This window comes from Cyprinodon tularosa, unplaced genomic scaffold (assembly GCF_016077235.1).
Source record: "Cyprinodon tularosa strain WSP-4 unplaced genomic scaffold, ASM1607723v1 ctg267, whole genome shotgun sequence".
Classification (NCBI taxonomy): Eukaryota; Metazoa; Chordata; class Actinopteri; order Cyprinodontiformes; family Cyprinodontidae; genus Cyprinodon; species Cyprinodon tularosa.
The window spans coordinates 484,535-508,942 of NW_024038971.1; the positions used below are offsets into that span (position 1 = coordinate 484,535).

General features: G+C 37.5%; 1 protein-coding gene across 1 annotated transcript in view; it reads left to right on the forward strand.

Annotated features, from left to right (window-relative positions):
* Positions 1-24,408, forward strand: part of clcn2a (chloride channel, voltage-sensitive 2a) — a 66,727-nt gene that overhangs the window by 35,795 nt on the left and 6,524 nt on the right. The window contains exons 3-20 of the mRNA XM_038289238.1: positions 2,132-2,263; positions 4,627-4,755; positions 5,102-5,235; positions 5,522-5,602; positions 8,103-8,126; positions 8,551-8,629; positions 14,904-15,029; positions 15,218-15,302; positions 15,491-15,592; positions 16,519-16,603; positions 17,464-17,619; positions 19,894-19,963; positions 20,055-20,165; positions 20,546-20,759; positions 20,900-21,033; positions 22,426-22,670; positions 23,033-23,144; positions 23,903-23,949. Of these exons, the coding sequence (XP_038145166.1) occupies positions 2,132-2,263; positions 4,627-4,755; positions 5,102-5,235; positions 5,522-5,602; positions 8,103-8,126; positions 8,551-8,629; positions 14,904-15,029; positions 15,218-15,302; positions 15,491-15,592; positions 16,519-16,603; positions 17,464-17,619; positions 19,894-19,963; positions 20,055-20,165; positions 20,546-20,759; positions 20,900-21,033; positions 22,426-22,670; positions 23,033-23,144; positions 23,903-23,949 (2,066 nt within the window). The remainder of the gene's footprint in view (positions 1-2,131; positions 2,264-4,626; positions 4,756-5,101; positions 5,236-5,521; positions 5,603-8,102; positions 8,127-8,550; positions 8,630-14,903; positions 15,030-15,217; positions 15,303-15,490; positions 15,593-16,518; positions 16,604-17,463; positions 17,620-19,893; positions 19,964-20,054; positions 20,166-20,545; positions 20,760-20,899; positions 21,034-22,425; positions 22,671-23,032; positions 23,145-23,902; positions 23,950-24,408) is intronic.

Below are 24,408 nucleotides of genomic sequence, written 5' to 3' on the forward strand. Positions count from 1 at the left end.
GTTAAAATAGTCAAAAAGAATGGGAACTAGGAAAGAACTGGTCAGTATTTAATATAGGGATTTGAAGGCTGTAATTCTAGTTTCCTTGATAATAGTATTCAACTTGAAATACCGAATACAAAACTTTCTTTAATGTATTTGTTTGATAACTCGTTATTGTATTTCTGTCTTATTTTCATTAAAAAAAATTTGTGTTACCATGTGTGTTACTGTGTTCTGTGTCTTACGTCTTCAGTTTTCCACTCAGATACAATCAAACAGGCCATTTACAAGAAAGAAAGTTTAAGATGACTTGTCTGATGCAGTTTCATGAAATATGGATCTTTCTGTGTGTAAGTGGCACATTTTAATCTTCTCCAGGGATGACCACATCTATGAATGCTCTGAATACTGAAGTAAATTCCAGGCTTTGGCTGCGTTTAAGAGACCAGAGGGAGGAAATTAGTCCAGTGATGCTTCTTTTAGGTGACCTAGCTCAGATTTATGGATTGTATTGTGATAAAGGTTATAAGAATGGCCTAGCTTTATTTTACTGCTAAATTCTCACATTTTAAGGGGGTATGCATTAAGTAATGCTCTGTCTCCCATGAGGCTCTTTGTCTAGTGATCTATATGATAGCTTAATGATAAACTGATTTGTGAAAAATACTTTTAAATTAGACCTGGTTATCTGTTTTAAGGAGCTGGAATTTAGTCCTTTTTTTTTTACAGAAAATCAGATACAAATTTTTATCTAACATTGAGAGACCTATAAATAGAATTAATTGTCTGTTATTATGTTTTTTGTGTGTTTTTTGTGTCAAGTTGATACTTTAGCTTTAAATCTGTATTTCCACTTTTTGACTAAAATAACGACAGCTTAATCCTTGACTGTCATAGTTCAGGATTTCAAAATCTGAAACTGTAAAAAAAAACACTAAGAACTGTTAGGTTTCTTATTGTTTTGTGAAATTATTTGCTTTTACTGCGAATTATTCCAATTCCTAAAAACAGAGGGTTTTCTGAGTATATATGCTACAATTGTTTACATTGACATCAAAGTCATACCTTATGTAAAAAAGTAAAAAAAATAATTAAATCCACACATAAAAAGATATCAAAGATGATTAGGGCACTATTATGGCCTGTAAACTGGTGGCCAGACCACCGCAAAACAAAACAATGGAAAGAAACAAATGGCATATTATCCTACACAAATATATTGGATACGTTTTTGAAAGGCTTTCTTGGTCATAGAAGCTTTAAAATGCATCATGCATAGAGAAACTAGTCACTGTTATTGCTCAAGTGTGTCTTTCAACCATTCTACACCACAAAATGTCTGCAAGTTTGTCCTTCAGTTCACAGAGATCAGTTGTATTCATGTCTTCTTTACTCTGCACAAACCAGTTAAGAGTTGTCCAAAGTGTAAAAGTTTGTAAAATAGTGACTAACTTTGAAAAAGCTGATACTGGTTTGCACATAGTTGCAGGGAGGGTTTTTAAACACTGTCATACTTTAGCTGGTTTCTTGGCTTAAAACATTATAACCTTTTCACATGGTTTTGTTAATTTGTTCTATACTTAACCAGCTTCATTACATATAATACATTTTTTTGACTAATTTACTTTTAGTTTTTTTTTTTATGAGTGGGTAATTTGGATAGTTGCTGACATCTGCGGTGAACTCTATGGTATGTTTACATAAAATGTAGAGAATATTTGAAAGAAATAAAAAAGAAACCTTTAATCATTGGGGCGTGGCAGCCTAGTGGTTAGGGCATAGAGCTTGAAATCCAGAGGTTGTGAGTTTGAAACCCACTCCCACAGACTGCCACTCTGGGTCTCTGAGCAAGACACTTAACCCTGATTGCTCCCCGTTCGCTGCACAATGGCAGCCCACTGCTCCCCAAAGGCATGGTTTAAATGCATAGGTAAATTTCTCTAATAAGAGATCAAAAAAGTTCAATTATCCTATCTTTTACTTGCTAATGTAAATGAGCAGTCGCCTTTTAATTTTCATGCCTTCAGCCAATCAGCCTTCATTTTTTCCAAAAATACAATTTAAATTGCCCTACTAAATTTCCATCCCACCTTTGAGTTGGTTTTTTCAGGGATTTATGTTTTCTCTCTTTCTTGTTTGTGAACTTTAGTGTGTGCATCCCGCTGCCAGAAGTTCCTGATCTCACGGGTGGGAGAGGACTGGATCTTCCTCATTTTGCTGGGGCTGGTCATGGCTCTGGTCAGCTGGGTCATGGACTATGCTATTGCCTTCTGCCAAGAAGGTAGGAAAGAGGCAGGGAGCCAGAGTAAGACATGAGTACGATTTCTAATAATGACTCCCAGCAACAGTCCTTATGTAGTGGGCATTAAATCTAAGATGCCAGTCCTCATAATGGATTGGTTTGAGAGAGTTGTGGTGGCAGTAATCACGCTACAGTACATTCGCTCATTATCATAGAGCTTTTAAGCATGCCTCTTAACTCTTGTGTTTTCAGGGTGAAGGGAACTTACAACAGTGGTTGACTTAACAAGTATTACCGTTTCATACTATATACATGTATAGAATATATGTATATCAAATATACATAGGGCTTCAAATACATGGATACACCCCCACTAGCATATGAAAATATGTTCCTTGGTGGACTGCATCCTGATGGAATGCAATCTGTAACCATCAACGGGCTTTAGACCCAACACTAGGTCTCACAGGAACCCCTTAATATATGTATGTATGTTTTTGACATGAATAAATGGTTATTCATAGGACTCAGTCTAATTCGAAATCCTTTAACAAATAGTGAAATAAATATACTTAGAAACCCCTGAATAACATATTCTAATTAGATGGGCATAAAATTCAGTTACAGTGCCTTGCAAAAGTATTCAACCCCTTGACCTTTTGCCACATTTCAGGCTTGAAACAAAAAGATATACAATTGTTATTTTTTTCCATGAAGAATCATCAAGAAGTCAGACACAGTCATGAAGTGGAACGAAATTTTGTTGTAGAGTTTCACCTTTAAAAAATTTTATAAAAGAGTGGGGCACACCAACTGAATCAGCCCATTTTACTTTCAGTGCAGCAAACTCTCTCCAGATGTTCAGTGAGGATATCTGAATGATCCAATAATGACCTAAATGATTGATGATGATGAATAGAATCCACCTGCGTTTAATGAAGTCTCTGTATAAATTCACCTGCTCTGTGAGAGTCTCAGAGGTCTGTTTAAAGGGCAGAGAGCATCATGAAAAAAAGAAACACACCAGGCAGGTCTGAATCTCTGCTGTGGCCAAATTTAAACATCCCAAGGAGCAATGTGCAAGCGATAATATTGAAATGGAAGGAGTATCAGACTACTGCAAATCTACTAAGAGCTGGCCTTCCCTCTAAACTTTCAGCTCAAACAAGAAGAAGACTGATCAGAGATGCAGCCAAGAGGCCCATGATTACTGAATAAATTGCAGAGATCTACAACTGAGGTGGTGACTCTGTCCATAGGACAACAACCACTCTTAGACTGCACAAATCTGGCCTTTATTAGGGAAAGCACTTACTAAAAGAATCCATAAAAAGTCTTATTTAAAGTTTATCAGGAGCTACCTGGGAGACACAGCAAACATTTGGAAGAAGGTGCTCTGGTCAGATGAAACCAAAATCAACCTTTTTCGACACAATGCAAAACTTTATATTTGGTTTAAAAGAACACCCCACCCCCACTGTCAAACATGCTTGTGGCAGCTTCATAGATTGGACCTGCTTTACTGCAGAAGGGACAGGGAAGATGATTAAAATTAAGGGGACGATGGATGGAGCCAAATACAGAACCATTCTGGAAGAAAACCTGTTGGAGTCTGTAAAAGACCTGAGACTGGGACAAAGATTTATCTTCAAACAACAAAATGATCCAAAATATAAAGTAAAATGTACAATAGAATGGTTCACAAATAAGCATATCCAGGTGTTAGAATGGCCAAGTCAAAGTCCAGACCTGAATCTAATCGAGAATCTGCGGAAAGAACTGAAAACTGCTGTTCATAAACGCTCTCCATCCAACTTCACTGAAATCGAGCTGTTTTGCAGGAAGAATGGTCGATCATTTCAGTCTACCACTGTGCAAAGGTGGTAGAGACATACCCCAAGGGACTTGCGGCTGTATTCACAAAAGGTGGCGCTACAAATTATTAACTCATAGGGGCTGAATAATTTTGTACACCCAATTTTTCATTCTTTTTTTTGTAATAGTTTAAAATATCCAACAAATTTCGTTCCACCTCATGATTGTTTCTCACTTGTTTATTCTTCACAAAAAAGGTTGTTTTATGTTTGAAGCGTGGAATGTGGCAAAAGGTCAAAGTAGACCAAATACGTTTGGTCTACTTTGACCAAACGTATTTGGTCTACTTTGTCACCCTAATGTGACTTTTGCTACACTGCGTGTTTATTTTCTTTGCTGATTCTCAGGAGACTTTAAACATTCATGAGGCAGGGGTCAAGCTGCAAAAGTTGAAAGAAACATCTGATTAATGCAAAGTTTGAATCAGAGAGAACAAGGCAAGCTGTGTAAGCAGCAGAGATGCTGGTTGTCTAGTTTTTTTGCTGTCTTATACCATGATGACGTTGCTAACATGTATGTCTGTGCAGCACAGAAATGGATGTATGGCGGCCTGGACAATAACATGGCTCTGCAGTACATCGCCTGGGTCTCCTACCCAGTGGTGCTCATCACTTTCTCTGCAGGATTCACTCAGATACTGGCGCCTCAAGCTGTTGGTAAGACCTAAATTCCATTTATGCACAAACATATATTCATTTTGTCTAATTCACAACTATTTTTCTGTGTTTGACTAATGTAATTGGCACTGAAGTGCACAATGAGTGCTCCAAGGACATGTCCTGCAAATCTCTGCAGGCGGGAAAGTCATAAATGTTCCTCTGATGAGATGTGCATACACAAAACTGTATGCATATCAATCAGCTCCCCTCCCTCTCACGCCTAGGCTATTCATTTATTCATCTTATCCCTCTGTCTGTAATTGCTTTCTTTCATCTTATCTTTTCTCTGCACTCCATCATCCCATCTGGTATTTCTCCATTTTTCTCACTCTTCCCACCTCAGGTTCAGGTATTCCTGAGATGAAAACGATACTAAGAGGAGTTGTTCTCAAGGAATATCTGACTTTTAAGACCTTTGTGGCCAAAGTCATTGGTCTGACCTGCGCTCTTGGAAGTGGAATGCCTCTGGGGAAAGAGGTAGAGGAATCTTTTCTTCATCACTGCACATTGTGAAATCACTAATATCTAAGCCTCTCCTACTGCTTTTGGTTAAAGCAGAGCCGCATTATTGAAGCTATCCTGAATTAGTGTTGAAAGCTGGCATATCAAATAGACTGGATGTGATTCAGAGAGGGGTTTGGTTGTGTAAAGGATTTTTAATGATATTTCTACTGGTGTCAAATGAAGCGTTCTTCTCTGACAATTGCAATGCTTTTATTAGTATCCAGCTGGGTGACATCTCTCTCTCTTCTCTCCCTCACAGGGACCCTTTGTTCATGTTGCCAGTCTGTGTGCTGCTCTCCTGAGCAAATTCATGGCTGCTGTTTTTGGTGGGATTTACATGGTAAGCAGAACAGTCATTTTACATTTTTGTTGAAAGATTTTATTTGAAGAACATGAGGTTTTTCTTATTTCTTTTTTTTTTTGTTCATCTCCAAAGTGAGACAATAAAAAAAAAAAGTTATTTGGCATAAGAGTTGTTAATGTTTAACAATTTCATACTAAAAAACAAGTGCCCCTTCACTATCACCTGTAGCATTCCTTCATATGCTTTTTTTTAAAATAGACTATTATTCAAGAGAAATTCATTAAAAAACAGATCTAATATAAATATAAGGCAACCCTAGCAAACAAAAGGGCTTAATGTAAAAAGCTCATAAAAGTTCAACGACTAAACTAAAAAATCTAATATTTTATGACAAATGTGTTTTTATTGAACAAGATAATGCATCATGTCCCCAAGAACAACTTGGAAGATGGTAAGAGAAGTAAAAAAACTATTAGAGCTTCAGCAAAGAGCTCGATCCTTAATAGAGCTTTTAAAGGCCTAGCTACATGCTAACCGGAACATACAGGAACAAGTTGAATCCTATTTGCATCGTGGGAGAAGAAGTGGAGGTGGTGGGGAAATATGAACACCTTGGATTCATCTGGATAACAAACACTGGAGATGCAACTGTGAAAAGCAGACTGTACATATTGAGGAAGTGTTTGCAGCAATGTGCTACAAATCTATATGTCTGAGGAGATTGTGATCTCTTCCTTCATCTGCTGGGTCAACAGCATCAGAGCAAATTACAGAAAAAAGCTCAAAAAGCTGATAAAAAAGCTGGTGTTCTGTCTGATCAGCATACCCCGTCAGACCAGCATACCCATAGTTAGGCTTTTACAGGTAATCTGTGATACCTGGCATTTGCCCGGTCGGCCAGTCCTAATTTCCATGTGCGAGGGCAGCCCACCTTTAATCATTCCGGCCCCGATACTCACTCTCCGTCCAAAGCACCTAATTGTGAAAGTAAATAACTCAAGGAGCTCAAGAAGTCATACAATGTTATTTACCTAAATGACCCATGCAGTATATATAGCCCTTCCTTGTCATGCACATCCTTGTGATGATTGGCATATGGTGTAATTTTCTATTTCTTCAAACTATAAAATCCAACAAAAGTGGATGGAAAAATGCCAGGGCTGAAAATCGCTCCCAATCCGAGCCTAGTCAACAGATTTGCTTACCCGTATGCGAGTCCCGTTTATCCCTTTAGTTCTATTTTAAACATACACTTTAAACTACCTCAACGGGAGTGTATGTCTTTAGTCATGTACAAAAAAACTATTTAAGGTCCGATCACCATAAGCTTAAAAAAACAACAAAAAGTAACTAATTAAATTGTTTTTTGTACAAGACTAAAAGTATCCACACCCATAGAGGTAGTTTAAAGTCTATTTTTCATACAAAACTAAAGGGATCAATTAAAGACATAAACCGCTACAGAAGATCCTTACTGCCTACAGCTATAAGCACTTGCCATAACTGGTTAAAAAAACAACCATAAGTTACTGTAACATGTGCCTTTGGTATTATTAAACTATTTTTTTATTGAATTTAATTGAAACCAATCGTTTGGAGGTAGTAGAAAAAAACAAAAACAGCCTTTGAATTTCTCTATCACAAATGTAAATTACACTATGCTCACTTTAACTGAAAACCATGTTCTTTAGTCAGATGAACCTACATCAGCATCAAAAATTGTTGCTTGGTCTGCAAAGTGCCTTGTTTATATTAGGGAGAACAATCAGTTGTGCTGTGGGTCTACTTTCCTAAAATATTTTTAAACGTATTATCATGATATTCTTCAGATGAAGCCATAGTGTGCAAAATATCAAAATGATCTAATAATTTTTGTTTTAGGTGAATTGAGCAGGTTGTATTTTAAGGCAAATTCAAAAGGTGGGGAAAGTTTCTTAGATGTCATGTGGCAGATGGTAATATTCTTAAGTCAAAAAACGTTTTGGGGAGGGGAAGAAATGACCGGTGATTTGATCAGTGACATCTTTTTTCTGATCCAAAATCACAGACTCAGTCCTTCAGGCAACACAGATAAAATACTATTCAGATTTTCTCAACAAAATAATAAGAAATGTACTTTTCAATTTTAAAAACATTATTTTGATTATGACAAGAATTTGGCTAAGAAAACATTCTTGAAAAAAAGTATTTCATGTGTTTTTTCACCTTCTGCCATTCCCCAGGATACATGCTTACCTCCACACACATTAATGGTTTAACCTGGGCGTCGGGTTTGTTTCTACACTGGATCCCTGGCTGGGTTCTCTTCGCCCCTCACAGCCATGATAGGATACACTGCTGAGATTGCTCCCCAAAAAAAAAACATGTTGCCACAAGTAAAAAATATTCATACTGACACAGCTACATGGATAGTATTCCACATCTGGCAGAAAATACGTTTAGAAAGACTCAGTGCTGAAATGCATTCCCTCTTTGTTTGATTGAATACAAAGTTACATCTGCACTCACACTTTTTCTTTTGCTCATACTGCTGAAGGAAGAGCCCTTTGAAGGAAGCAAGGTATGAACACACAAGTCAAACTGTTTCTTCATGTCCAACTCCATCATCATCAATAATCCATGTTGTCTGTTTCAGAAATGGAGACAAATTGATGTTCCTCCCTTTTATTTTGCTGTTCTGTTCACTGGTCTGTTACAGTGAGGCAACAATCCGTGTCCCACTTTGATACAAACTGATTTGAACTCAAATCAGTATTTTGATTGGAACTCCTCCAGACTTCCCCTCTTTGAAACAACCAAAAACTGAGCAGATCCAGAAGGCTGACACTAATTCTATTCCCAAGTGTTGCTTTTCTACAGATAAATTTCTTTTGTGTTCACTGTTTCTTGTGGCATTTGCATGCATGTATTGACTTGTATCTGAGTGTTTTTGAATGCACTGTATGTTTTTTTGTATATGTGCATTTCTTTCTTTCTTTAACCAGAATGAGCTGAGGAACACGGAGATGCTGTCGGCTGCCTGTGCTGTGGGTGTTGGCTGCTGCTTTGCCGCTCCTATTGGAGGTAAGACTGTGCCTCTGATTTATCTTTATCAAGTAGTAGTAGAAAGCTATGAAAGCTAACACTGTAAGGAGAATATTTGCTTTTATAGCCGTAGGAGTTGCCAGCTAGGTTACCATATACTGCAATTCTCTGTTAATGCAAAAGCCTGTATCTCCTCAGCTATCAGCATAACTGCCCTGTAAGCTTACATGTATATTCATGTTTCCCATTGTTCCTTGTGGGACATTTCATGTCAACTCAACCAGGAGTTCCATCTGTCCATCCATACATCCGTCCATCACTTTTCCTCCACTCATCTGAGGTCTGGTCATGGTGGCTCAGGCTAAGCAGGGTATTCCTGATGTCCTTCCCTCCTGAGATGCTTCCCAGCTCCTCCTGAGGTTCCAAGCTCCGAGATGTTACCACTCCAGCGATGGGACTGCCCTGCAAACTTTCAGTCTGCTGAAGTTGTCCAGAAAAGCTTGAAAGGAAACATTCTAATTGGATACTGATCCAATTTCTTGCTCAGAGTGCCTCCAGAGTGCCTCAGAGGGCCTCCTGAGCGCCTTGCAAAAGCATAAAATACCAACTCTATGAGGGTATTGAATTTAAACACCGCTACTACTTTTTATTAATGTTATGAGTCACACAAACAATACTTAATATCACTGACAAATTTGCTATGTTTTGACCCTTTGGTTCCATGTCAAGCTATACCTAAACTCTGGCCGGCTGCTGAAACTCTTCTTCAAACTGAAGAAAAGAATTACAGGGTGCTTAATCTCTTCATGGCCTAGATAGATAGATAGATAGATAGATAGATAGATAGATAGATAGATAGATAGATAGATAGATAGATAGATAGATAGATAGATAGATAGATAGATAGATAGATAGATAGATAGATAGATAGATAGATAGATAGATAGATAGATAGATAGATAGATAGATAGATAGATAGATAGATAGATAGATAGATAGATAGATAGATAGATAGATAGATAGATAGATAGATAGATATATAGATAGATAGATAGATAGATAGATAGATAGATAGATAGATAGATAGATAGATAGATAGATAGATAGATAGATAGATAGATAGATAGATAGATAGATAATTGATTGATTGGTCCGCTTGTGTTCTGAGAGGATTGCAAGTACCTGTTCCATCACCACAGCCTGCACTCTGGGTTCCTGAACAAGAACCTTAACCCCACACTGCTCCTCGGGCACCACACAATGGCAGCCCTCCGCTCGCCAAGGGGATGGGTTAAATGCAGAGGTTAATTTCTCTAATGTGATATAAAGTTCAATTATTATTATATAGCTCTCAATGTAATATCAATAAAAAAAAATCTATTAGCAACTATAGCTACTTTTACAAGAAAATGCTACGGTACTATTCTTTCCACATACCGGTACATGCATTTTTTTTATTTAGAACTATTACAGCACTATAGCATTTTTGTTTGTTTGTATTTAGTTTTTTATTATTTCTGTCTGTGTTTATGTGTGGCAAAGTATTTGTCACCTTATGTAAACTGTGTAAGGCCAAATTCCCAGGAAAATGGTACTACAAAGCGGACTTATTGGTACATGTGGGGACCAATGAATGATCCCCATGAGGAAAGGTTCTCTTCTTGGGTTGAAGGTTAGATTTAGGTGTGAATTGAGTATAGGTTAGGTTTAAGTTTTGGTATGTGTTAGTAAGGGGTTGGGTTAGGGCAGGGTTTTAGATATATAGCACAAGACTAAAGTAAATTGGTCATGTATTATTATTGTTCAGTCATATTTTAGTTGCATATTGTGAGATGATATGTTCATAAATAACTGTGTTAGATGGACAGATGATATCACACCATGTTGATTGCAGACTTTTGTATTGAATGGATTAGAGTGCTAGAAAACATCAAATTTTTACCGAAACAATTTGGTATACCATATTGTAATTAAAAAGCCGGTGATATTTTTGATATTTAAATCCATTTGCATAATTACAATGATTAAACTTGGCACATTGCAAAAGTCTTTTTGTAGTTTTGTCAGGCTGAACAGTTTTATATTTTACTCATCTGTTTCAAATTAATCTATATTTTAAATGGCTCTCAAACAGATTCATTCCTAATGTCTAATAATGAGATTGTTTACCTTTCTAAACTCGTTGAAGACAAAGTGATAAAATGACTGAGCCAGACAAAACAGCAGGACAACGCACGTAGAAGGTGATTCAGATATTTGATTATCTGGGTCATGACTTATAACTTTATTTCATACTTATAGGTCCAAAGGCATGCTTCACCCACTCTTTAAATAATGTCAAGATTTTCTTAGCTTGAAGAATCTGTTTGATAAAATGTTAAAGTGATGAATCACGTTTGGACTCAGCAGCAGCAGCAGGTCTCTTTATAAGCAGATGGACTCGCCCACTCAGGGAAATGTTCAAACTTCTTTTTTTTTCTGAGCAATGCAAAAGGTTCATGATCTTTTATCTTATATCAGTTTTTAAATTATTTAACATCTTGTAGGTTATCATGTCTGGCGAAGTTCTCCTTTTATATATTTTAATGTCGGAGTATGTCGAACCCTGCAAAGTTGTCTATTTTTTCCTGTGCATTTTAGCAGAAAATTGCAGGATTTGCTTACCGGTATATATCCACAGAGCTGATATATTTTTTAATAATATCTTTTTTTGTTTGAGTTGATTCTTTTAGACAGAAAAAGGCGATAGGGCATGTTTTTTGGGGGGAATGATTGACATCTCATTCATATTGAGAGATTTGTAGCTTCACTGAAATGTCTAACAGAGTTTAATTAATCTCTTATCAATTATTTGTTCAGTATTCTTTCAACTATTTTTTTGTAAAAGAAACATTATGAAAATGATTAAATATTATAAATTCCACACCCAGGATATATACTTTTTAGATTAAATTAGGTTTGTTGTTTTGTGAATATGTAGTTGTTGCTTATTAAATGATAGAATGATTTCAACAGTTGGTAACTGCAACAACTTAACAGTATATTTATAATCCTTATTTGGCAGAAGACTTTTGTTTTGAGTTCAAGATCAAATCAGCAGGGCAATGACTTGAGAAATGCATGGAAAGGGATGTTATTATAAATTAGCAAAACAACTTATTACCTGTTTTATAATAGTTACAGTTTAACATTGCACTTATACTTTTTTGTGTCAGTAGGCAACTTTACATCAGAGATGACAAAAATCACATGTGGGGTTCCCCAAGGGTCCATTCTGGGTCCCCTCCTATTCAACATCTACATGCTCCCTCTTGCTCAGTTAATAAAAAACAACATCAGCTACTGTAACTATGCAGACGACACACAGCTTTACATCACCATGTCACCAGGTGACTATGAACCAATTCAAGCAGTGAGGAAATGCTTAGAAGAAATCAATGCCTGGATGTGCCATAATTTTCTTCAACTGAATAAAAACAAAACTAAAGTAATAATCTTTGGACCTATAGAGGAGAGATCTAAAGTTTGCACACAGCTTCAGTCGCTTCAGCTTGTAACCACTGATCAGGCCTGAAGTCTAGGTGTAGTGCTGGATTCAGACTTGAACCTCCAAAAGCATTTAAAGACAATTACAAGGTCGGCTTTCTATCACCTGAAGAACATTTCCAGGATTAAAGGACTAATGTCTCAGCATGATCTGGAAAAACTAATCCATGCGTTTATTTTTAGTCGAATTGATTACTGCAACGGTGTCTTCACAGGCCTGCCTAAAAAGTGGATCAGACAGCTGCAGCTGATCCAGAACGCTGCTGCCCGTGTCCTCACTAAGACTAAGAAAGTAGAGCACATCACCCCAGTTCTAAAGTCCTTACACTGGCTCCCTGTATCTCAGAGAATAGACTTTAAAATACTTCTGTTAGTTTATAAATCCCTGAATGGCTTAGCACCTAAATACATAACAGACTTGCTATCAGTGTATCAACCCTGCAGACCACTCAGGTCTTCTGGCTCCAGCCTGCTCTGCATACCTAGAACCAGAACTAAACATGGAGAAGCAGCATTTAGTTCCTATGCTCCACTTATCTGGAACAAACTTCCAGAAAACTGTAAAAGTGCGGAAAGCCTGAGTTCCTTTAAATCAAGACTAAAAACACATTTGTTTAGGATTGCCTTCGACTATTCTAGTTAAACAGTTCAACAAGAACATGTTTTCTTTAATCCAACGGTTTTTAATATTCTTTTTTTTTGTTTCTGCATTTTTTATTTTATTTTATTTTTTATTTTTTCCTACTTGCTTTGATTCTGTTTTATCTTGCTGTATTTTAATCATGTAAAGCACTTTGCATTGTCTTTGTACTAAATTGTGCTATACAAATAAATTTGCCTTGCCTTGCCTTATAGCACAATATATTAACTTAATTGATGAAAAGGGTATCGATTAAATGAATCGACCGATATAATATGATTCATTCTTATATACACACTATAAAAGCCTCCGAAAAGTTTCCAAGAAAGTCCACTGTCTGTACCTCCAATAAAAAGTGTAATATTATTGTTAAGAAACAAACATTTTTTTTAATCATCTCTCCCTCCTCATATTCCTCTGTCCACACCTCTTGCCTTTATCAGTTTCTTCCTCATCAGTTACTTTATTTTTGCAAGGCAAATTTTATATGTTCATATGTAATACCACCACAGTTAATCCTGAAATCTTATCAAATCACTATAATAAATTAGCAAAACAAATAATAACTACCCAATGAAGGCAGCACTTTACAATGATTTGGGTTTTCCTGTTAGGATTTCTCTCTCAGTCATACACGCTGCTCTAGTCTTAACCTTTCTGTGTTCTTTTTTTAATAAAAGCTTGGATTATTTTCCACTTCTCATCTTCAAAACAGTATTAAGCAATTCACACATCCCATAATATCACAGGATGGCTCCCCATCAGAGGTGACATCTTTCAACCCTATATTTAAAGGCTGTACTCAGCTCTGCTACTCTAACTGTAAATTAAGCTGCACAACCAGTCGTTGCTTTATGAACAACACGCTTTCTAGTTAGTCTGCACCATATTCAAGGGGGAGGGGATAGAAAAGAATAATTTTCAGGTTGCTAGTATACTTCGCAACCTTCAAATACACCCTAAACCAATCCCTTTAAGAACCATCTCTACCCATTTTTAATGCCACACAAAAATTAATACGTCAGGTAGAGCTAAATCTTTGTAAACATCAAATTTGTTAAGCCTTGCCATAGATTCTCAACGATATCTGAATCTAGACTTTAACTGGGTTTTGCTAAAACATAAGTTTTCAGGGTTATTGTCCTGCTGGAACATAAACCAACAGTCTCTAAGAGATGAGCTGAGATACACATGAGTGCACTCCTTGTACATATAAGATTTCTACAGTTCATCACTTACAGAGATGGGAAGTAACGAAGTACAAATACTTCGTTACTGTACTCAAGTAGATTTTTCTGATATTTTTACTTTACTTTACTACTTATTTTTATGGCAACTTTTTACTTCTACTCCTTATATTTTTACACAAATATCTGTACTTTCTACTCCTTACATTTTAAAAAAATTGGCTCGTTACTTTAGTTTTGAATCATTTCAATGGAGTTACCGTTATTATTTTTCACGTCATCAATACCAAATTCAATCTAATTGGATGGGAATCTACGTTGCATTTGACGCACCACTACAAGATGAATCGACAGATTCGGCGGTATTCATTGGCGGCAAATCATTGCAGCTTGGTGGCGGTGGCGTTAGCATAGTAGCATGGACGACGAGATGATTGAAAATGAACACAACGGAGATCTAGTCCTATTGGCAGACATCCATTTAAAATGTAGGAAACGGCATGAAAAAGTGGTTTCTACTTTTACTTTTATACTTTAAGTAAATTTACAAGCCTGTACTTTGTTACTTTTACTTGAGTAAAGAAGTTTAATCAGTACTTCCACTTTTACCAGAGTATTTTTTAACACAAGTACCGACGTACCTGTACTTTTACTCAAGTACGGAAAGTGAGTACTTTTGCCATCTCTGATCACTTATACAGAATGTAGAGGAGTTAGAGCAAACAAGGTTAGATTAAAATAAGTCATACTTTGGCATTTTTATTTGTAAAAATTTGGATTTTATCTCCTTTTATTTCAGAAATGTTTGAGGTTTTAATATAAAAAAATGGTATAAAGGTTTGATGGAGTGTTATTTTTAATTTTTTTTGCAACGCCATGCATTCAGCATTTCTGTTTGCTGAAATGTGTGATTATCTTAGTGTACATTTGTGCGTTACAGGTGTGCTGTTCAGTATCGAAGTTACGTCAACATTTTTTGCAGTCAGGAACTATTGGAGGGGCTTCTTTGCGGCCACCTTCAGTGCTTTCATATTCAGAGTGCTGGCTGTTTGGAACCAGGAGGAAGGTAAAAGAGACTCAGTATTATGTTGTTTATTTATCTATTTTTTGTAACTTCACCTGTGCTGTGGGCTAGGTCTATTGCACAGACGTGCAATGGTGTTCAGCCACCTTATTTTAAAAATCAGGATGACAGGTTTTCACTAACGGTTGCTCCTGACTGCTGCAGAGTGAGAACAATCTTTTTTTCCCCAGAGACCATCACTGCCCTCTTTAAGACACGTTTCCGTCTGGATTTTCCATTTGACCTTCAGGAGCTGCCGGCATTCGCCATACTTGGGTGGGTTTGTTTCACTAGAGAGACTCTGCATAAACAGTGTTTAGGTTCAGATGATATGTTGTGCCTTTTCTCCTACAGAATCCCTTTTATTGCTTATGTTGTGTAAAAGAGCATTGAACATTGGCTTAACTGAGGTCCACTGTTTTTTTCCTGTGTAGGCTAAACATGTCATGTTTGTCTCTTTGCAGGATTGCCTGTGGGTTTGGTGGGGCTCTGTTTGTCTACCTAAACAGACTGATTGTAGAGTGCATGAGGAAGCAGAAGACTATAAACAAGTTTTTGTTGAGAAAGTGAGTATCTGGTCCTGTTTTTTTTTTCTTTTCTTTTAATACGTTACTATACACTGCTTAGGCTCGTTATGGTGCTGCTGGAGGGGCTAAATGTTTTTCCCAATTATAAACCTTTAAAGGGCAACATCAGGTGAACAATAGAATACAAAGATAAGTCTAGCAGCCATTGCATTTGAAACACAATGACAACAAGAGCACAGACACATATCCCTGTGTTTCCTTCTTTACAAGGACTTTATTTTTTCATATCCATATGAAACATGCATCATTCATTAAACATAAAACATAAATATTGCCTAAACTTAGCCCATACTAAGGTCCTAAACATAACCCAAAAACGACGTGAGAAAATGAGGAAAATGTGCTCACTTTCCCAAATATTACCTCTAATAGACCTCTCACAGCACCATAAAACAAGAACTTACACACACAAATTACATTCAAAAAACATATAATAATGACCCTAAGGAAAACTAAACACCACAACAAAATACGCGATTGATAAAAACTTTACATTAAAACATAAAAAAAAAAAAAAAAAACATGAACAGAAAGAACAAAAATTATTAAACAAGCAGAAGAAAATAAACAAAAAATATTTCAGGACAAGCTTGAAACATAAAAATCCCTTTAAACATAGGTGTGTGAGGTTAATAGTATTTTTTTCTAAATGCCACATTGCTGGTATTGTCTGTGGACCTTTCAAATCTCTGATCATAAGCCCCTGATTCTGCTTCTTTTCTCTTGTGTTGAACAATCTCCCAATCACACAATGTGTCACAGTGATATTGCTGTTCTAGAGAAAAGCAGGTGTGTCAGTTTGGCACAGCCTCATCAGAATGTATTCATAGATCGGTGCATCATCTGCGTAAACAGCATGATGGGCACCCCCATTAATGACCCCACAGTCCGTCTCTTCCTGTTAGGCGGCTGGTGTACCCTGCCCTCGTCACCCTGGTGGTGTCCACGCTCACGTTTCCTCCCGGTTTCGGGCAGTTTATGGCTGGACAGGTGAGAAAATATGTTTGCACCTTTTGCTGACATTGTGAGATCTGCTGATTGATGTTTTAAATGAAGTGAGAACCGGTGTGAAGTTAATAAGCTGTATAACAGCTGGTATATTTGCTCAGATGGTACATGATTTTTAAACATTTCTATTGACATTCAGACCCTCTGCATAAGCTCTTGGTGTAGCATTTTTGTAGTAAAACTAAAACAGAATCCCCAGCTTCTAAGGAGTTTCATTAACATTAAATCAAATAATTAAATACCCTTTATAAACAGTGACAGTTCTAGATCAAATTTACCGTGGGGGCAGATTGGGGCCAATGGTTTTTATTTTTATTTTTATGGGGGCACAGAGGTTGGTTCAAAAACTTGAACAAAACAAACAAATCAGAAAGATGATAGTTTATCATTGGTTCATCGAGCCACAGGGCAGTGCAGTTCTGATGACGATAAGATGACGATAAGATGTGATCCTTTCTTATTTTGTTTTATCTTTGTTGAAGCAAACATGAAAAAGGAAGGAAGGAAGGAAGGAAGGAAGGAAGGAAGGAAGGAAGGAAGGAAGGAAGGAAGGAAGGAAGGAAGGAAGGAAGGAAGGAAGGAAGGAAGGAAGGAAGGAAGGAAGGAAGGAAGGAAGGAAGGAAGGAAGGAAGGAAGGAAGGAAGGAAGGAAGGAAGGAAGGAAGGAAGGAAGGAAGAAATATTTTACTTTTCATTAAATAAGTTAAATTAAATACATTTTTGGACAAACATTGGTTTGTAATGTTCTTCAGAGAAGTAACATCTGTCTTGTGAACTTGGTTTGTTTCTGTCTGATATTTCTAAATGATCGACCATTCAGACAGTTTTTTTTCTGTGTGTCAGCTGACGCAGCACGAGTCTCTGGTTACTCTGTTTGACAACCGCACCTGGTGTCGCCAGGGTGTAGCTGAGGAGTTTGACTACATCAGCCATCATCATGCCTGGAAACACCCCCAGGTCAACGTCTTTATCACACTCATCCTCTTCATTATCATGAAGGTGAGACTCGAATGCTGGATTATATAAGGAAAGGTTTGCCTACTTAACCCTCACAATTAGTAGTCGAGTTGTAAAAAAAAAAAAGAATTTTTTGGGGAGGAAGTATACATAGCTTAATAATTTTATATTCTATTAACCCAAAGCAATGTGCATGCTATGGTTGTTACATGTCAGGTACAAAGGCACTTTACAGCAAAACTGCAGTCAGTCCCTGGACTGGCATGGCTATCACTGCCCCTACGTTCTAGTTAGAGACAAGATAATAATCCCTGTCTTAAATTTCTTAATTAAAATTTCTTTTTCAAATCTTCAATACTATCCTCTGGGTTTCATCTGTTGTTTCGAGAATTACCTGCCTGCCGAGAATTACCTCCCCTGTCGCGGGAGCATGCATCACCCTAAACTCACACCCACTGATGAGAAAACAGATTTAAATATGAACGAACAGGGACATTTTATACATATTTTTAATTTTTTTCATATTTCTTATACATTGATGCCTTAAAATTGATAGTTTTGGGGGACAGATAAATTTGAATTAATAGGATTTTACTAGTCTGATAAACCAGACTAAATAGAAGAGTAAGTTGTTATTTAGTCTGGCCCTGATGAATAAGACATCGGAAGATTGTCGATGAGAACAACCCCGTTGTTTTTCAAGCCATGTCTGTGCCTATTGGTCAACGCTCTGACCAATGAGCGCAACTGACTGTGACGTAGTAAGTGCAACAGAAAGCTGGTGGGGGGGTGTAAACCAACAGCCTGAATGAGCATAGATCCTCTTGCTGCTCACGTTTAAATGAAAACCCCAAGTCTAATCCTTCCCAAACTGATTCCAAAGCTGAGTCAAAAATCGCTATCAGAGCCAGCAGTCCTTCACACACGGCTAAGCTGAGAGAGGACTGCTGCAGACGGGCTGCGGTTAGCCCTGGCTGCTGTTAGCCTCGGAGCTCCACTGGTTGCCGCATTCCTCTCAACTTCAGAAACAGTTTTTTTAGTTACGCATTAAATCGGTAAAAGGACCATATAGTGACGCTTTAAAGTATAATATCCTCGCCTCAAATTATGTTAAAACGTACTTTTACTGAACAACAGCAACAGAAAAGAGAACTTTTAACTTTCAATGGAGCGCTCCATTGAAAGCTGCTCCCGCCGCAGTGCATGCTACTGTTCAATAGTTGTTGCCATCTTCCTTGTTGTGCTTTATCCAACTTTGCGCAGCTTTGTCGTCACGCCCTCAAAACCCCGCCCACTTTGCATCCAGAAATTCAAAACACGTCTCTACGTTGTGATTGGCCTCCCAGTTCTAGGGCCTGGGGCATTGATCAAAGCTAGACCACTAGACCACAGGCTAGGATTTTACTTGTATGGAGACACGTTTCAGTCGATGTGCTACAGTCACTGTGTGATATATAAATTCTCTGCTCAGTGGATGCCAATTCCCAGTTTTGTTATCAACACCATTCTAGATCATTTCTGACATTTTATTTGTTAAACTTAGAAACCTGCCGAAGATTCCGTCCCCTCCTCATTTTCACATTTATTGTCCCAGACTTATGAAATTCATACCACAATCACAGAGAGCAGGTATGATTATGTGGAGAAACTTGCATAATTGTAAACACATTATTTCTCAACCTAAGCAGGGGAGGGAGATCTTGGCAATTTAGAACCTAGAACCTGCGAAAGATTCCCTCCCTTCCTTATTTTTACATTCCCTCAAATTGCGTTGTCTTTGCCACTTGGCCGTGATGCTATTCAGAACACCATCACCTGTTCCACTGGTTGCGCCACTGAGGTTGAAAAAGAAATCGCATATGCCCTCTGGACCACCATAATTTGGTCAAGCGCACAGCCTGCCAGATGTTGAAAGGGCAATATTATTGCCATTACTGTTAATATATGTAATTTACATATTCAGTGATAAAATGTCACAGGGGATATTATTGGGGTATGGTCATTTAAGAAGGGGAATGATTTTTAAGGTTTATTTTAAGAAGGGGGATGCCAACCCCCCTCATCTCCCCTCACAAATCCCATCTAAGTCTTTTTACTTGATTTTATGCCACGGAAAAGATACGCTGAAAATGGGACTTTGATTAAGGTATTTGCAAATAATTCATTAAATCATAAGCCACCAAGTCTTGCAAAATAACTTCTGACCAAATATCATTTACATAACTGGTAACAAAACTTTGAGAATTAGAACTCTTCACTTTAGGTTCAAAACTGAATCATTTACCCTTTCAAGCCAAACCTTTCTTTGTGTTTCAGTTCTGGATGTCTGCTGTAGCCACCACCATGCCTGTCCCATGTGGAGCCTTCATGCCTGTCTTTCTTATTGGTATATAAATAGTCTATATTCTTTCCCTGGTTTGATCTTAATTTGCATCTTAGAGGATAGGCATCATTCTGTGTCTGTGACTGACTGACAGGTGCAGGCTTCGGCAGATTAGTGGGAGAAATCATGGCAGCCATGTTCCCTGATGGCATCCATGCAGATGGTACTGTGTATCCTATAGTTCCTGGTGGCTATGCCGTAGTTGGTGAGTTGCCTAAAGTCATTTTTTTTTATATTCTAAAGTTATTTCTGTGTTGAATTTTATAAAGATTTCTCTACATGTGTTTGTTTTATGTGAGTTAAATAGCTGTTTTCTTAAGGCTCAAGCTAACTTCAATGCATGTGCTTTAACATTAAGGATTAGTAGAATTGCTTCTTCTATAAATCAAAACTTCTATTTACATTTTGAGCTACAGTAAAACTACAATTTTTGAGTCAAAAATAAAAGTTATTGTGTTTTCAATGAAAATGCTTTGGAGCGATTTTTTTCAAAATTCTTGTTTTTAATGTAATTACCAGGTTTATAATAAGCTGTGCAGATTTAACATGACTAATATATATCGGCTTTGCCTTCTCTTTGGGCAGGGGCTGCAGCGCTCTCTGGAGCGGTCACTCACACTGTTTCCACAGCCGTCATTGTGTTTGAGCTGACTGGTCAGATCTCCCATATCCTGCCTGTGATGATCGCAGTGATACTGGCCAACGCCGTGGCACAATCGCTCCAGCCATCCCTGTACGACTCCATCATCCGCATCAAGAAACTTCCATATCTGCCCGAGCTGGGGATGGGACACCACGAGTGAGTTGGTTTCTTTGTGCTTGCTGTTAAAATGATTGATGAGCCCTCTTTTGGTTTGTTTTCATTCTTATGTATCTCACTCTTTCCATCACCAAACTATTAACGTATTTCCATGATCTAACTTCTCCTCTATGATTTAGGAAGTATAATATCCGTGTGGAGGATATCATGGTCCGAGATGTGCGCTTTATCACTCTGAATTCTTCATACAGAGACCTGCAGGAGGTGCTGCTGACTGGGCATCTAAAAACACTCGCCCTGGTTGAATGTAGAGGTCCGTTTTCATCTTTTTCTCTTTCTTTGGAACAGTGCAATCTGAGCCCAGAGCTGGAGCTTCAGATTTTCTAGAACTTTTGTATTGTTTTCAGGTTAAAAGGGGATGTAGGACCATATTAATTGTACCCTTCTTTTAAAAAGGTTGTTGTTTCCAAATGTTGGCTAGATTTGTATATTCAGAGATATTTAGATTTATTTTTAAACTCATAGTCTCTAATCACTTGATTTTGGATTTCCTTTTTCTCTTTTTTTCCCTGCCCTGTTCAGAAAACTATTCCAATGGAACTGTATATGCATGGTATTAGTTTGATTGTGCTCTTTATGCTGTAGAAATATTTGGTTACGCGTTTGGTTTTTTTCTCCATTTGCACAATCTTCATTCATTATTAATGCAAATTGTGTGTCTTCTTCTCTAGAGGATTTTAAGTCATTTCTATTTAATTACTTCTGCAGCGGCCTGGCAATATCCAGTTTTGCAAAAAGACAAGATGGACTCTTCTAACTTAAGGGTTTTATATATCAGAGTATACTACAAATTGTCTAGTCTTTGCCAGATTTTTATTTGTTTTAAGTTTACTCCAAGTGTTGCATGAAGCATTTAGCCCTATCATTGTACATTAAAGGATGATAAAACCTAAATACAACCTTCATAAAACTTTCATGGCTCCATAGGGTTAAGGAATATAGTTTTTGCAGTTTGCTGTGCTACATGCACACAGTTATTGACATAATACCAAAATTGTATGGACCAAAAAGTGTATTCCACTTATGATTTATTTTTGTTCAGTGGGATTGTTATGTATTTTTTTTTTTTTTTTTTTTGCACACTTCAGGTAAGATTTTAATCATTTAAAACCATTAAAGAAGAAATCAAGCTAATGTAAATACAATGTAAAGACTTAGAACTGGAAAAGGGTGCTCTAATTAGTTAAACTCCATCTTGCATGGTGTGATTCTTATGTAAATATAAGCCTTAAAACCTTGTTGCTGTGTTAGAGAACAGTGTCGAGTCCAGAGAGCCAAACTAGAAGGATAATGCTTTTTCCTGTTTGCAAAAATGAGCTTACTAATAAGGCAACATAACCCTCCTGCTGCTGCAGCAAAAGGCAGACAACCTTATGTCCTCCAGCCTGACCTGAACCTAATTCCCTTTTAACGCTGCACAGCAGAACAGCCACTTGGTGCAAACACTAATTAGCTCTGTGTGTGGTCTACAGCTCTTTCTTTTCTTTGTAAGATATCTATAGGCTAGGAAATGGGAAAAAGATGCTGCTTTTTATGAAATACAGATAAAAAAAAAAACATTTTATGAAACAGGATTGATATTTGATTATTTCTGCTGAGTCAATGTGATGGATTGATCTTCTTCTCTTCTTCTCTTCTTCCCCAGACTCCATGATCCTGCTGGGCTCCATAGAGCGACTGGAGCTTCAGTCTCTCCTTTCTCTTCAGCTCAGCCGCCAGCGAAGGCTTGAGTACCTTTGTCAGATGGCCCAGGACAACGGCGCTCATGATCCACTCAACAGTCTGACCTCTGACAGCACCCCAAGCTCCCCTTGTGCCCACATTCACCTCAACACTCCCACCAACACCAGTGCTCGCCAAGTGGTTCGCTTCTTGGTGAGCACCCAGCAGGTGTGAGGCGTCCGGGGGCGCCGGGGGCGGGGCTGGGACAAACTCTGGCTTGGGGTGGGTCATAGCATAGACTAGAACTAGGCTAGAAACAGCATGAGAGGAGCACGTGGCAGTAGGTAAAGGCACAGATGCAGCTTTAGGATTTTTGCTGTGGTAAGTTTTTTTTTTAAACTTATACAAATGATTAATATGACTGCGTCTTCCATTAACATATATCTCTCTTGTGTCTCTGTTGTCTGTGCCTTTACCTGTGCTGTCCTGTTCTTTTTGCTTTTTTTCATGCATGGTCATTCTTGGTCATTTCTCTTTTTGTGTGCATGTTTCCGTGTCTCGCCTCTCCTCTTAATGTACTGTTCATGCAGATCTCCACAGAGGAGTCTTCCTCCTTTAGCCCGGTGGTTTCTAATGCTCAGCTTCCTCTGAAGTCTGCCTTGAAAACTGTGTTGGCCATCAGCGATGCAGAGACGGCAAATAGTATGTGTCTTAATAAACAACACAAAAAAACTGAGAACTGAAGAGTGTGATTTATAAGTTCTAAAAAAAGTATTGACATGTCTTTATTAATAAATCGTATTTTGTCATGATAAAACCACAAACATGTATTTTATTAGAACTTTGTGTGTAGACTACAATACAATAGTGCATAGTTGAGAAGTTGGCATGCATTTGTATTTAGCCCCCCTTTGATGCCCCTAGATAAGATCCAGTGCAACAAATTCACTCCTAAGTCCACATGAATCTGCATGTTTAATATAATCTTTGTATAATTCCAACATGAACATCTTAAAAGCTCTTTTTCAAAATCAGTTGCTATACCTGAACTTTGCTGTTAACTGATGCTATTAAACTGAACTTTTTTACAAAAAAGAATGCTCAAACATAACAATTTGTAAATGTAAAAAAAAAACTGCTAGGAATACACACAGCAAATGCAGCAAAAGGCGATTCTTCAAAATATGGGTTTCAAAATAAATGTGCAACTTTTTTTTTTATTAATAAAAAAAGCCTGAGAAACTAAACCCCTTTTTTCTCTTTAAAATAATATGCTGCTTTGTGTTATTCTCTCACATAAACTCAACATAATACATTTCCAGTTATGGTTGTAATGTGACAAAATGTAAAAAAAAAAAAAAAAAAAAAAAAAAGATATGCACAATATTAAGGCGCTGTGTTTAAAATTATCATTGATGGAAAGTGGATTTGATTTGATGTTTTGATTTTTCTTCTAACAGGCTCACAGACCCTCTCCTGTGCCGATCAAGACAAGGAGCTGCTGGAGGTGAGAAGAGTTTATTTTTAAGTGAGGAAGAGTGGGACCTGCTCTGTGTAAGAGGATGTGTGCTCTCTCTGAGTCCATGCCTTGTTGCTGTCAGATAGGACTCACCCAAAGGCAGCAGAGCTTTGAAGTGTGATGTCATTCTGTCGTCGTTCTGCACAGCTCTGTCCTTAGCCAGTGACTGCAGCCTATAACTACACAGCAAACACACTCTGCTAGTTTTTCAACATCCTACATTTCACTTAGCCTTAGTTACATTACAGGCTATATTTAGCCACTTTGAGGCAATTATTGACCTATGTTTGACATTTTGATGTAGAGGCTCGTTAGGAATAATAAAATCTTGACGTTTGCACAATTTTAAAACTTATAATATTTATGTCAGAATTAGGATTGTCCATCTTTATCATCTAAGATTTTTTTTTTAAGTAAAACTAAGAAGAAAATAAAACAAAAAAAGTG